At 50.4% G+C, this 11,297-nt stretch overlaps 1 protein-coding gene across 1 annotated transcript in view; it reads right to left on the bottom strand.

Annotated features, from left to right (window-relative positions):
- Positions 1-625: 625 nt before the first annotated feature.
- Positions 626-11,297, bottom strand: part of LOC129849531 (exosome complex exonuclease RRP44-like) — a 28,526-nt gene continuing 17,854 nt past the window's right edge. The window contains exons 3-5 of the mRNA XM_055916344.1: positions 1,634-1,792; positions 1,411-1,533; positions 626-974 (exon numbers count right to left, since the gene is read on the bottom strand). Coding sequence (XP_055772319.1) covers positions 906-974; positions 1,411-1,533; positions 1,634-1,792 — 351 coding nt within the window. The 3' untranslated portion in view covers positions 626-905. The remainder of the gene's footprint in view (positions 975-1,410; positions 1,534-1,633; positions 1,793-11,297) is intronic.

The raw sequence follows: 11,297 nt of genomic DNA, 5'->3' as shown, positions 1-11,297 counted from the left end.
ATCATTTTTATTTTTGATCAGTTAAACAATTACGGGAATGTGAATTGTGATTAAGGATTTTTATTGTACATTTTGTTATAAATATTTGTATAACTGCAGAGCTACCCTTTTAAACAAAGCCACCATCTGAACAGCTGATTGTTTTAAGAAGGAAGTGTTATTGAATGGGTGTAAAGTTCTGACTAGAACACTGAGCCACATTAAATGTTGTACAACTGGGTTACCCTTTAGTTTCCTGGTTACCCTTTAGTTTCCTGGTTACCCTTTAGTTTCCTGGTTACCCTTTAGTTGCCTGGCTACCCTTTAGTTGCCTGGTTACCCTTTAGTTGCCTGGTTACCCTTTAGTTTCCTGGTTACCCTTTAGTTTCCTGGTTACCCTTTAGTTTCCTGGTTACCCTTTAGTTTCCTGGTTACCCTTTAGTTTCCTGGTTACCCTTTAGTTTCCTGGTTACCCTTTAGTTTCCTGGTTACCCTTTAGTTTCCTGGTTACTCTTTAGTTTCTCTGGCTACTCTTTAGTTTCTCTGGCTACATGTTGCCTGGGCGTGGCTACATTTCAATTAAATGCATCTACTCCAATCACGAAACAGAGAGACAAGCCAAAGAGATGAGAAAAGGAACATTGGCTAAAACCAAGAGATTTATTGGGAGTTGTACAAGGAAACATTCCTTCTAGAATAGACCGTCTTGCCACAGTATATTACCCCATTCTACAGGTTACTGGCATTTCATTAACATTTACCTGGAAGGTTGACGTTCTATAAGTCAAGGAAAAAAGGTTCTGTTTCAAATCAGAACCATATTAACCACAGGATGTTCTCTGCTTGTCATGTAGAAAAAAAGCTAAACATTTAAAATAACTCAAAACTGAGCTAAGAGAGAGATCTCAGTGTGAGGATGGTGTTATTCAACGGTCCAGTTTAGTTCTCTTGGCCTCTGGTTCTGGTTCAGATGGCGCCACACTCACTCCAGAGATCTACAAAACAACAATATCAGTTACATGTCCAACCCTGAAATGACTGATCTACAACACAATATCAGTTACATGTCCAACCCTGAAATGACTGATCTACAACACAATATCAGTTACATGTCCAACCCTGAAATGACTGATCTACAACACAATATCAGTTACATGTCCAACCCTGAAATGACTGATCTACAACACAATATCAGTTACATGTCCAACCCTGAAATGACTGATCTACAACACAATATCAGTTACATGTCCAACCCTGAAATGACTGATCTACAACACAATATCAGTTACATGTCCAACCCTGACATGACAGAAGGCTATTTTACCTCAGACACAAACTGTTACCTGAACACCGTTTTAGTAAATAACTACATGGAAATGACCACCGTAGGATCTGATGTGACATTACAGAGAGAGTTTGAAACAAACGTACCACAGGTTCGACCAGGGACATTCTGATCTTCTGGTGCTGGACGTTGGACGCGTCCAGACTGATGGTCACTTTGACCTTGTCAAACATGTTGAAGGAGTGGCCCTCCACCGTCAGACTAGGAGCCTGCTCTCACACACACACACACACACACACACACAGAGTTACAGTCGAGCCATACACAAAAAAAATTGCTTGAATTTTCTCTGACACACAGCGAGGGTACCTCTTCGTTGAAGACCAGTTTGGGGCTGGGTTTGTCTTTGTTCTCAAAGAACACCGTTCCCTCCAGACCAAACTTAGGGATGAGGACGATGATGGCGTTCTTCCTCACAAACAGGATGAAGCCCTCCTCGTTCAGGATGCCTCTGCTCTTGAAGAACAGCTGAAGGAAACGATACATAAATCAGGAAATCTGCCATCTCGGCCATTGGCTTATTTAATCATCAAACAGATGGAAACAGGGAGAGAATAACCAGAAATGTCCAGTAAGAAATGCTATTTTTCAATTTCCGTTGCAAAGCATTTTGCTACAGTGCACTAATGAATATGACCCAGGTGTCCTTTTTTAAAATGGGTCCCTCGTCTTGAATGGGACTTCCTGGTTAAATAGTTTGTGTGAGTGAGACCAGTACCTGTGTGTGGAAGGCTCTAACAGGTCAGTGTGTTGGGTGAGTCCAGTACCTGTGTGTGGAAGTCTACAGAGGCTCTAACAGGTCAGTGTGTTTGGTGAGACCAGTACCTGTGTGTGGAAGGCTCTAACAGGTCAGTGTGTTGGGTGAGACCAGTACCTGTGTGTGGAAGGCTCTAACAGGTCAGTGTGTTGGGTGAGACCAGTACCTGTGTGTGGAAGGCTACAGAGGCTCTAACAGGTCAGTGTGTTGGGTGAGTCCAGTACCTGTGTGTGGAAGGCTCTAACAGGTCAGTGTGTTGGGTGAGTCCAGTACCTGTGTGTGGAAGGCTCTAACAGGTCAGTGTGTTGGGTGAGACCAGTACCTGTGTGTGGAAGTCTATAGAGGCTCTAACAGATCAGTGTGTTGGGTGAGTCCAGTACCTGTGTGTGGAAGGCTCTAACAGACCAGTGTGTTGGGTGAGACCAGTACCTGTGTGTGGAAGTCTACAGAGGCTCTAACTGGTCAGTGTGTTGGGTGAGACCAGTACCTGTGTGTGGAAGGCTACAGAGGCTCTAACAGGTCAGTGTGTTGGGTGAGTCCAGTACCTGTGTGTGGAAGGCTCTAACAGGTCAGTGTGTTGGGTGAGTCCAGTACCTGTGTGTGGAAGGCTCTAACAGGTCAGTGTGTTGGGTGAGACCAGTACCTGTGTGTGGAAGTCTACAGAGGCTCTAACAGGTCAGTGTGTTGGGTGAGTCCAGTACCTGTGTGTGGAAGGCTCTAACAGGTCAGTGTGTTGGGTGAGTCCAGTACCTGTGTGTGGAAGGCTCTAACAGGTCAGTGTGTTGGGTGAGACCAGTACCTGTGTGTGGAAGGCTCTAACAGGTCAGTGTGTTGGGTGAGTCCAGTACCTGTGTGTGGAAGGCTCTAACAGGTCAGTGTGTTGGGTGAGTCCAGTACCTGTGTGTGGAAGGCTCTAACAGGTCAGTGTGTTGGGTGAGACCAGTACCTGTGTGTGGAAGGCTACAGAGGCTCTAACAGGTCAGTGTGTTGGGTGAGTCCAGTACCTGTGTGTGGAAGGCTCTAACAGGTCAGTGTGTTGGGTGAGTCCAGTACCTGTGTGTGGAAGGCTCTAACAGATCAGTGTGTTGGGAGAGACCAGTACCTGTGTGTGGAAGGCTGTAACAGATCAGTGTGTTGGGTGAGACCAGTACCTGTGTGTGGAAGTCTATAGAGGCTCTAACAGATCAGTGTGTTGGGTGAGTCCAGTACCTGTGTGTGGAACGCTCTAACAGATCAGTGTGTTGGGTGAGACCAGTACCTGTGTGTGGAAGGCTCTAACAGGTCAGTGTGTTGGGTGAGACCAGTACCTGTGTGTGGAAGGCTCTAACAGGTCAGTGTGTTGGGTGAGTCCAGTACCTGTGTGTGGAAGGCTACAGAGGCTCTAACAGGTCAGTGTGTTGGGTGAGACCAGTACCTGTGTGTGGAAGGCTCTAACAGGTCAGTGTGTTGGGTGAGTCCAGTACCTGTGTGTGGAAGGCTCTAACAGGTCAGTGTGTTGGGTGAGTCCAGTACCTGTGTGTGGAAGGCTCTAACAGGTCAGTGTGTTGGGTGAGTCCAGTACCTGTGTGTGGAACGCTCTAACAGATCAGTGTGTTGGGTGAGACCAGTACCTGTGTGTGGAAGGCTCTAACAGGTCAGTGTGTTGGGTGAGACCAGTACCTGTGTGTGGAAGGCTCTAACAGGTCAGTGTGTTGGGTGAGTCCAGTACCTGTGTGTGGAAGGCTACAGAGGCTCTAACAGGTCAGTGTGTTGGGTGAGTCCAGTACCTGTGTGTGGAAGGCTCTAACAGGTCAGTGTGTTGGGTGAGTCCAGTACCTGTGTGTGGAAGGCTCTAACAGGTCAGTGTGTTGGGTGAGTCCAGTACCTGTGTGTGGAAGGCTCTAACAGGTCAGTGTGTTGGGTGAGACCAGTACCTGTGTGTGGAAGGCTCCAACAGGGCAGTGTGTTGGGTGAGTCCAGTACCTGTGTGTGGAAGGCTCTAACAGATCAGTGTGTTGGGTGAGTCCAGTACCTGTGTGTGGAAGTCTACAGAGGCTCTAACAGGTCAGTGTGTTGGGTGAGTCCAGTACCTGTGTGTGGAAGGCTCTAACAGATCAGTGTGTTGGGAGAGACCAGTACCTGTGTGTGGAAGGCTGTAACAGATCAGTGTGTTGGGTGAGACCAGTACCTGTGTGTGGAAGTCTATAGAGGCTCTAACAGATCAGTGTGTTGGGTGAGTCCAGTACCTGTGTGTGGAACGCTCTAACAGATCAGTGTGTTGGGTGAGACCAGTACCTGTGTGTGGAAGGCTCTAACAGGTCAGTGTGTTGGGTGAGACCAGTACCTGTGTGTGGAAGGCTCTAACAGGTCAGTGTGTTGGGTGAGTCCAGTACCTGTGTGTGGAAGGCTACAGAGGCTCTAACAGGTCAGTGTGTTGGGTGAGACCAGTACCTGTGTGTGGAAGGCTCTAACAGGTCAGTGTGTTGGGTGAGTCCAGTACCTGTGTGTGGAAGGCTCTAACAGGTCAGTGTGTTGGGTGAGTCCAGTACCTGTGTGTGGAAGGCTCTAACAGGTCAGTGTGTTGGGTGAGTCCAGTACCTGTGTGTGGAACGCTCTAACAGATCAGTGTGTTGGGTGAGACCAGTACCTGTGTGTGGAAGGCTCTAACAGGTCAGTGTGTTGGGTGAGACCAGTACCTGTGTGTGGAAGGCTCTAACAGGTCAGTGTGTTGGGTGAGTCCAGTACCTGTGTGTGGAAGGCTACAGAGGCTCTAACAGGTCAGTGTGTTGGGTGAGTCCAGTACCTGTGTGTGGAAGGCTCTAACAGGTCAGTGTGTTGGGTGAGTCCAGTACCTGTGTGTGGAAGGCTCTAACAGGTCAGTGTGTTGGGTGAGTCCAGTACCTGTGTGTGGAAGGCTCTAACAGGTCAGTGTGTTGGGTGAGACCAGTACCTGTGTGTGGAAGGCTCCAACAGGGCAGTGTGTTGGGTGAGTCCAGTACCTGTGTGTGGAAGGCTCTAACAGATCAGTGTGTTGGGTGAGTCCAGTACCTGTGTGTGGAAGTCTACAGAGGCTCTAACAGGTCAGTGTGTTGGGTGAGTCCAGTACCTGTGTGTGGAAGGCTCTAACAGGTCAGTGTGTTGGGTGAGACCAGTACCTGTGTGTGGAAGTCTACAGAGGCTCTAACAGGTCAGTGTGTTGGGTGAGTCCAGTACCTGTGTGTGGAAGGCTCTAACAGGTCAGTGTGTTGGGTGAGTCCAGTACCTGTGTGTGGAAGGCTCTAACAGGTCAGTGTGTTGGGTGAGTCCAGTACCTGTGTGTGGAAGGCTCTAACAGGTCAGTGTGTTGGGTGAGTCCAGTACCTGTGTGTGGAAGGCTCTAACAGGTCAGTGTGTTGGGTGAGTCCAGTACCTGTGTGTGGAAGGCTCTAACAGATCAGTGTGTTGGGTGAGTCCAGTACCTGTGTGTGGAAGTCTACAGAGGCTCTAACAGGTCAGTGTGTTGGGTGAGACCAGTACCTGTGTGTGGAAGGCTCTAACAGATCAGTGTGTTGGGTGAGTCCAGTACCTGTGTGTGGAAGTCTACAGAGGCTCTAACAGGTCAGTGTGTTGGGTGAGTCCAGTACCTGTGTGTGGAAGGCTCTAACAGGTCAGTGTGTTGGGTGAGTCCAGTACCTGTGTGTGGAAGGCTCTAACAGGTCAGTGTGTTGGGTGAGACCAGTACCTGTGTGTGGAAGGCTCTAACAGATCAGTGTGTTGGGTGAGTCCAGTACCTGTGTGTGGAAGTCTACAGAGGCTCTAACAGGTCAGTGTGTTGGGTGAGTCCAGTACCTGTGTGTGGAAGGCTCTAACAGGTCAGTGTGTTGGGTGAGTCCAGTACCTGTGTGTGGAAGGCTCTAACAGGTCAGTGTGTTGGGTGAGTCCAGTACCTGTGTGTGGAAGGCTCTAACAGGTCAGTGTGTTGGGTGAGACCAGTACCTGTGTGTGGAAGGCTACAGAGGCTCTAACAGGTCAGTGTGTTGGGTGAGTCCAGTACCTGTGTGTGGAAGGCTCTAACAGGTCAGTGTGTTGGGTGAGTCCAGTACCTGTGTGTGGAAGGCTCTAACAGGTCAGTGTGTTGGGTGAGTCCAGTACCTGTGTGTGGAAGGCTCTAACAGATCAGTGTGTTGGGAGAGACCAGTACCTGTGTGTGGAAGGCTGTAACAGATCAGTGTGTTGGGTGAGACCAGTACCTGTGTGTGGAAGGCTCCAACAGGGCAGTGTGTTGGGTGAGTCCAGTACCTGTGTGTGGAAGGCTCTAACAGATCAGTGTGTTGGGTGAGTCCAGTACCTGTGTGTGGAAGTCTACAGAGGCTCTAACAGGTCAGTGTGTTGGGTGAGTCCAGTACCTGTGTGTGGAAGGCTCTAACAGGTCAGTGTGTTGGGTGAGACCAGTACCTGTGTGTGGAAGTCTACAGAGGCTCTAACAGGTCAGTGTGTTGGGTGAGTCCAGTACCTGTGTGTGGAAGGCTCTAACAGGTCAGTGTGTTGGGTGAGTCCAGTACCTGTGTGTGGAAGGCTCTAACAGGTCAGTGTGTTGGGTGAGTCCAGTACCTGTGTGTGGAAGGCTCTAACAGGTCAGTGTGTTGGGTGAGTCCAGTACCTGTGTGTGGAAGGCTCTAACTGGTCAGTGTGTTGGGTGAGTCCAGTACCTGTGTGTGGAAGGCTACAGAGGCTCTAACAGGTCAGTGTGTTGGGTGAGTCCAGTACCTGTGTGTGGAAGGCTCTAACAGGTCAGTGTGTTGGGTGAGTCCAGTACCTGTGTGTGGAAGGCTCTAACAGATCAGTGTGTTGGGTGAGTCCAGTACCTGTGTGTGGAAGTCTACAGAGGCTCTAACAGGTCAGTGTGTTGGGTGAGACCAGTACCTGTGTGTGGAAGGCTCTAACAGATCAGTGTGTTGGGTGAGTCCAGTACCTGTGTGTGGAAGTCTACAGAGGCTCTAACAGGTCAGTGTGTTGGGTGAGTCCAGTACCTGTGTGTGGAAGGCTCTAACAGGTCAGTGTGTTGGGTGAGTCCAGTACCTGTGTGTGGAAGGCTCTAACAGGTCAGTGTGTTGGGTGAGTCCAGTACCTGTGTGTGGAAGGCTCTAACAGGTCAGTGTGTTGGGTGAGTCCAGTACCTGTGTGTGGAAGGCTACAGAGGCTCTAACAGGTCAGTGTGTTGGGTGAGACCAGTACCTGTGTGTGGAACGCTCTAACAGGTCAGTGTGTTGGGTGAGAACAGTACCTGTGTGTGGAAGGCTCTAACAGGTCAGTGTGTTGGGTGAGTCCAGTACCTGTGTGTGGAAGGCTGTAACAGGTCAGTGTGTTGGGTGAGACCAGTACCTGTGTGTGGAACGCTCTAACAGGTCAGTGTGTTGGGTGAGTCCAGTACCTGTGTGTGGAAGGCTGTAACAGGTCAGTGTGTTGGGTGAGACCAGTACCTGTGTGTGGAAGGCTCTAACAGGTCAGTGTGTTGGGTGAGACCAGTACCTGTGTGTGGAAGGCTACAGAGGCTCTAACAGGTCAGTGTGTTGGGTGAGTCCAGTACCTGTGTGTGGAAGGCTCTAACAGGTCAGTGTGTTGGGTGAGTCCAGTACCTGTGTGTGGAAGGCTCTAACAGGTCAGTGTGTTGGGTGAGTCCAGTACCTGTGTGTGGAAGGCTCTAACAGGTCAGTGTGTTGGGAGAGACCAGTACCTGTGTGTGGAAGGCTGTAACAGATCAGTGTGTTGGGTGAGACCAGTACCTGTGTGTGGAAGGCTCCAACAGGTCAGTGTGTTGGGTGAGTCCAGTACCTGTGTGTGGAAGTCTACAGAGGCTCTAACAGGTCAGTGTGTTGGGTGAGTCCAGTACCTGTGTGTGGAAGGCTCTAACAGGTCAGTGTGTTGTGTGAGTCCAGTACCTGTGTGTGGAAGGCTCTAACAGGTCAGTGTGTTGGGTGAGACCAGTACCTGTGTGTGGAAGGCTACAGAGGCTCTAACAGGTCAGTGTGTTGGGTGAGTCCAGTACCTGTGTGTGGAAGGCTCTAACAGGTCAGTGTGTTGGGTGAGTCCAGTACCTGTGTGTGGAAGGCTCTAACAGGTCAGTGTGTTGGGTGAGTCCAGTACCTGTGTGTGGAACGCTCTAACAGATCAGTGTGTTGGGTGAGACCAGTACCTGTGTGTGGAAGGCTGTAACAGGTCAGTGTGTTGGGTGAGACCAGTACCTGTGTGTGGAACGCTCTAACAGGTCAGTGTGTTGGGTGAGAACAGTACCTGTGTGTGGAAGGCTCTAACAGGTCAGTGTGTTGGGTGAGAACAGTACCTGTGTGTGGAAGGCTCCAACAGGTCAGTGTGTTGGGTGAGTCCAGTACCTGTGTGTGGAAGGCTCTAACAGATCAGTGTGTTGGGTGAGTCCAGTACCTGTGTGTGGAAGTCTACAGAGGCTCTAACAGGTCAGTGTGTTGGGTGAGACCAGTACCTGTGTGTGGAAGGCTCTAACAGGTCAGTGTGTTGGGTGAGTCCAGTACCTGTGTGTGGAAGGCTCTAACAGGTCAGTGTGTTGGGTGAGTCCAGTTCCTGTGTGTGGAAGGCTACAGAGGCTCTAACAGGTCAGTGTGTTGGGTGAGTCCAGTACCTGTGTGTGGAACGCTCTAACAGATCAGTGTGTTGGGTGAGACCAGTACCTGTGTGTGGAAGGCTCTAACAGGTCAGTGTGTTGGGTGAGACCAGTACCTGTGTGTGGAAGGCTCTAACAGGTCAGTGTGTTGGGTGAGTCCAGTACCTGTGTGTGGAAGGCTCTAACAGGTCAGTGTGTTGGGTGAGTCCAGTACCTGTGTGTGGAAGGCTCTAACAGATCAGTGTGTTGGGAGAGACCAGTACCTGTGTGTGGAAGGCTCTAACAGATCAGTGTGTTGGGTGAGACCAGTACCTGTGTGTGGAAGGCTCCAACAGGTCAGTGTGTTGGGTGAGTCCAGTACCTGTGTGTGGAAGTCTACAGAGGCTCTAACAGGTCAGTGTGTTGGGTGAGACCAGTACCTGTGTGTGGAAGGCTCTAACAGGTCAGTGTGTTGGGTGAGTCCAGTACCTGTGTGTGGAAGGCTCTAACAGGTCAGTGTGTTGGGTGAGTCCAGTACCTGTGTGTGGAAGGCTCTAACAGGTCAGTGTGTTGGGTGAGTCCAGTACCTGTGTGTGGAACGCTCTAACAGATCAGTGTGTTGGGTGAGACCAGTACCTGTGTGTGGAAGGCTACAGAGGCTCTAACAGGTCAGTGTGTTGGGTGAGACCAGTACCTGTGTGTGGAAGGCTCTAACAGATCAGTGTGTTGGGTGAGACCAGTACCTGTGTGTGGAAGGCTCTAACAGGTCAGTGTGTTGGGTGAGTCCAGTACCTGTGTGTGGAAGTCTACAGAGGCTCTAACAGGTCAGTGTGTTGGGTGAGACCAGTACCTGTGTGTGGAAGGCTCTAACAGGTCAGTGTGTTGGGTGAGTCCAGTACCTGTGTGTGGAAGGCTCTAACAGGTCAGTGTGTTGGGTGAGTCCAGTACCTGTGTGTGGAAGGCTCTAACAGGTCAGTGTGTTGGGTGAGTCCAGTACCTGTGTGTGGAAGGCTCTAACAGATCAGTGTGTTGGGAGAGACCAGTACCTGTGTGTGGAAGGCTGTAACAGATCAGTGTGTTGGGTGAGACCAGTACCTGTGTGTGGAAGTCTATAGAGGCTCTAACAGATCAGTGTGTTGGGTGAGTCCAGTACCTGTGTGTGGAACGCTCTAACAGATCAGTGTGTTGGGTGAGACCAGTACCTGTGTGTGGAAGGCTCTAACAGGTCAGTGTGTTGGGTGAGTCCAGTACCTGTGTGTGGAAGGCTCTAACAGGTCAGTGTGTTGGGTGAGACCAGTACCTGTGTGTGGAAGTCTATAGAGGCTCTAACAGATCAGTGTGTTGGGTGAGTCCAGTACCTGTGTGTGGAAGGCTCTAACAGACCAGTGTGTTGGGTGAGACCAGTACCTGTGTGTGGAAGTCTACAGAGGCTCTAACTGGTCAGTGTGTTGGGTGAGACCAGTACCTGTGTGTGGAAGGCTCTAACAGGTCAGTGTGTTGGGTGAGACCAGTACCTGTGTGTGGAAGGCTCTAACAGGTCAGTGTGTTGGGTGAGACCAGTACCTGTGTGTGGAAGGCTACAGAGGCTCTAACAGGTCAGTGTGTTGGGTGAGTCCAGTACCTGTGTGTGGAAGGCTCTAACAGGTCAGTGTGTTGGGTGAGACCAGTACCTGTGTGTGGAAGGCTACAGAGGCTCTAACAGGTCAGTGTGTTGGGTGAGACCAGTTCCTGTGTGTGGAAGGCTCTAACAGGTCAGTGTGTTGGGTGAGTCCAGTACCTGTGTGTGGAAGGCTCTAACAGGTCAGTGTGTTGGGTGAGTCCAGTACCTGTGTGTGGAAGGCTCTAACAGGTCAGTGTGTTGGGTGAGTCCAGTACCTGTGTGTGGAAGGCTCCAACAGGTCAGTGTGTTGGTTGAGTCCAGTACCTGTGTGTGGAAGGCTCTAACAGGTCAGTGTGTTGGGTGAGTCCAGTACCTGTGTGTGGAAGGCTCTAACAGGTCAGTGTGTTGGGTGAGTCCAGTACCTGTGTGTGGAAGGCTCTAACAGGTCAGTGTGTTGGGTGAGTCCAGTACCTGTGTGTGGAAGGCTCTAACAGATCAGTGTGTTGGGTGAGTCCAGTACCTGTGTGTGGAAGTCTACAGAGGCTCTAACAGGTCAGTGTGTTGGGTGAGACCAGTACCTGTGTGTGGAAGGCTCTAACAGATCAGTGTGTTGGGTGAGTCCAGTACCTGTGTGTGGAAGTCTACAGAGGCTCTACAAGGTCAGTGTGTTGGGTGAGTCCAGTACCTGTGTGTGGAAGGCTCTAACAGGTCAGTGTGTTGGGTGAGTCCAGTACCTGTGTGTGGAACGCTCTAACAGATCAGTGTGTTGGGTGAGACCAGTACCTGTGTGTGGAAGGCTGTAACAGGTCAGTGTGTTGGGTGAGACCAGTACCTGTGTGTGGAACGCTCTAACAGGTCAGTGTGTTGGGTGAGAACAGTACCTGTGTGTGGAAGGCTCTAACAGGTCAGTGTGTTGGGTGAGTCCAGTACCTGTGTGTGGAAGGCTACAGAGGCTCTAACAGGTCAGTGTGTTGGGTGAGACCAGTACCTGTGTGTGGAACGCTCTAACAGGTCAGTGTGTTGGGTGAGTCCAGTACCTGTGTGT

Source organism: Salvelinus fontinalis, unplaced genomic scaffold, assembly GCF_029448725.1.
Source record: "Salvelinus fontinalis isolate EN_2023a unplaced genomic scaffold, ASM2944872v1 scaffold_1514, whole genome shotgun sequence".
NCBI classification, from domain to species: domain Eukaryota; kingdom Metazoa; phylum Chordata; class Actinopteri; order Salmoniformes; family Salmonidae; genus Salvelinus; species Salvelinus fontinalis.
This window is presented reverse-complemented; position numbering and strand designations above follow the sequence as displayed.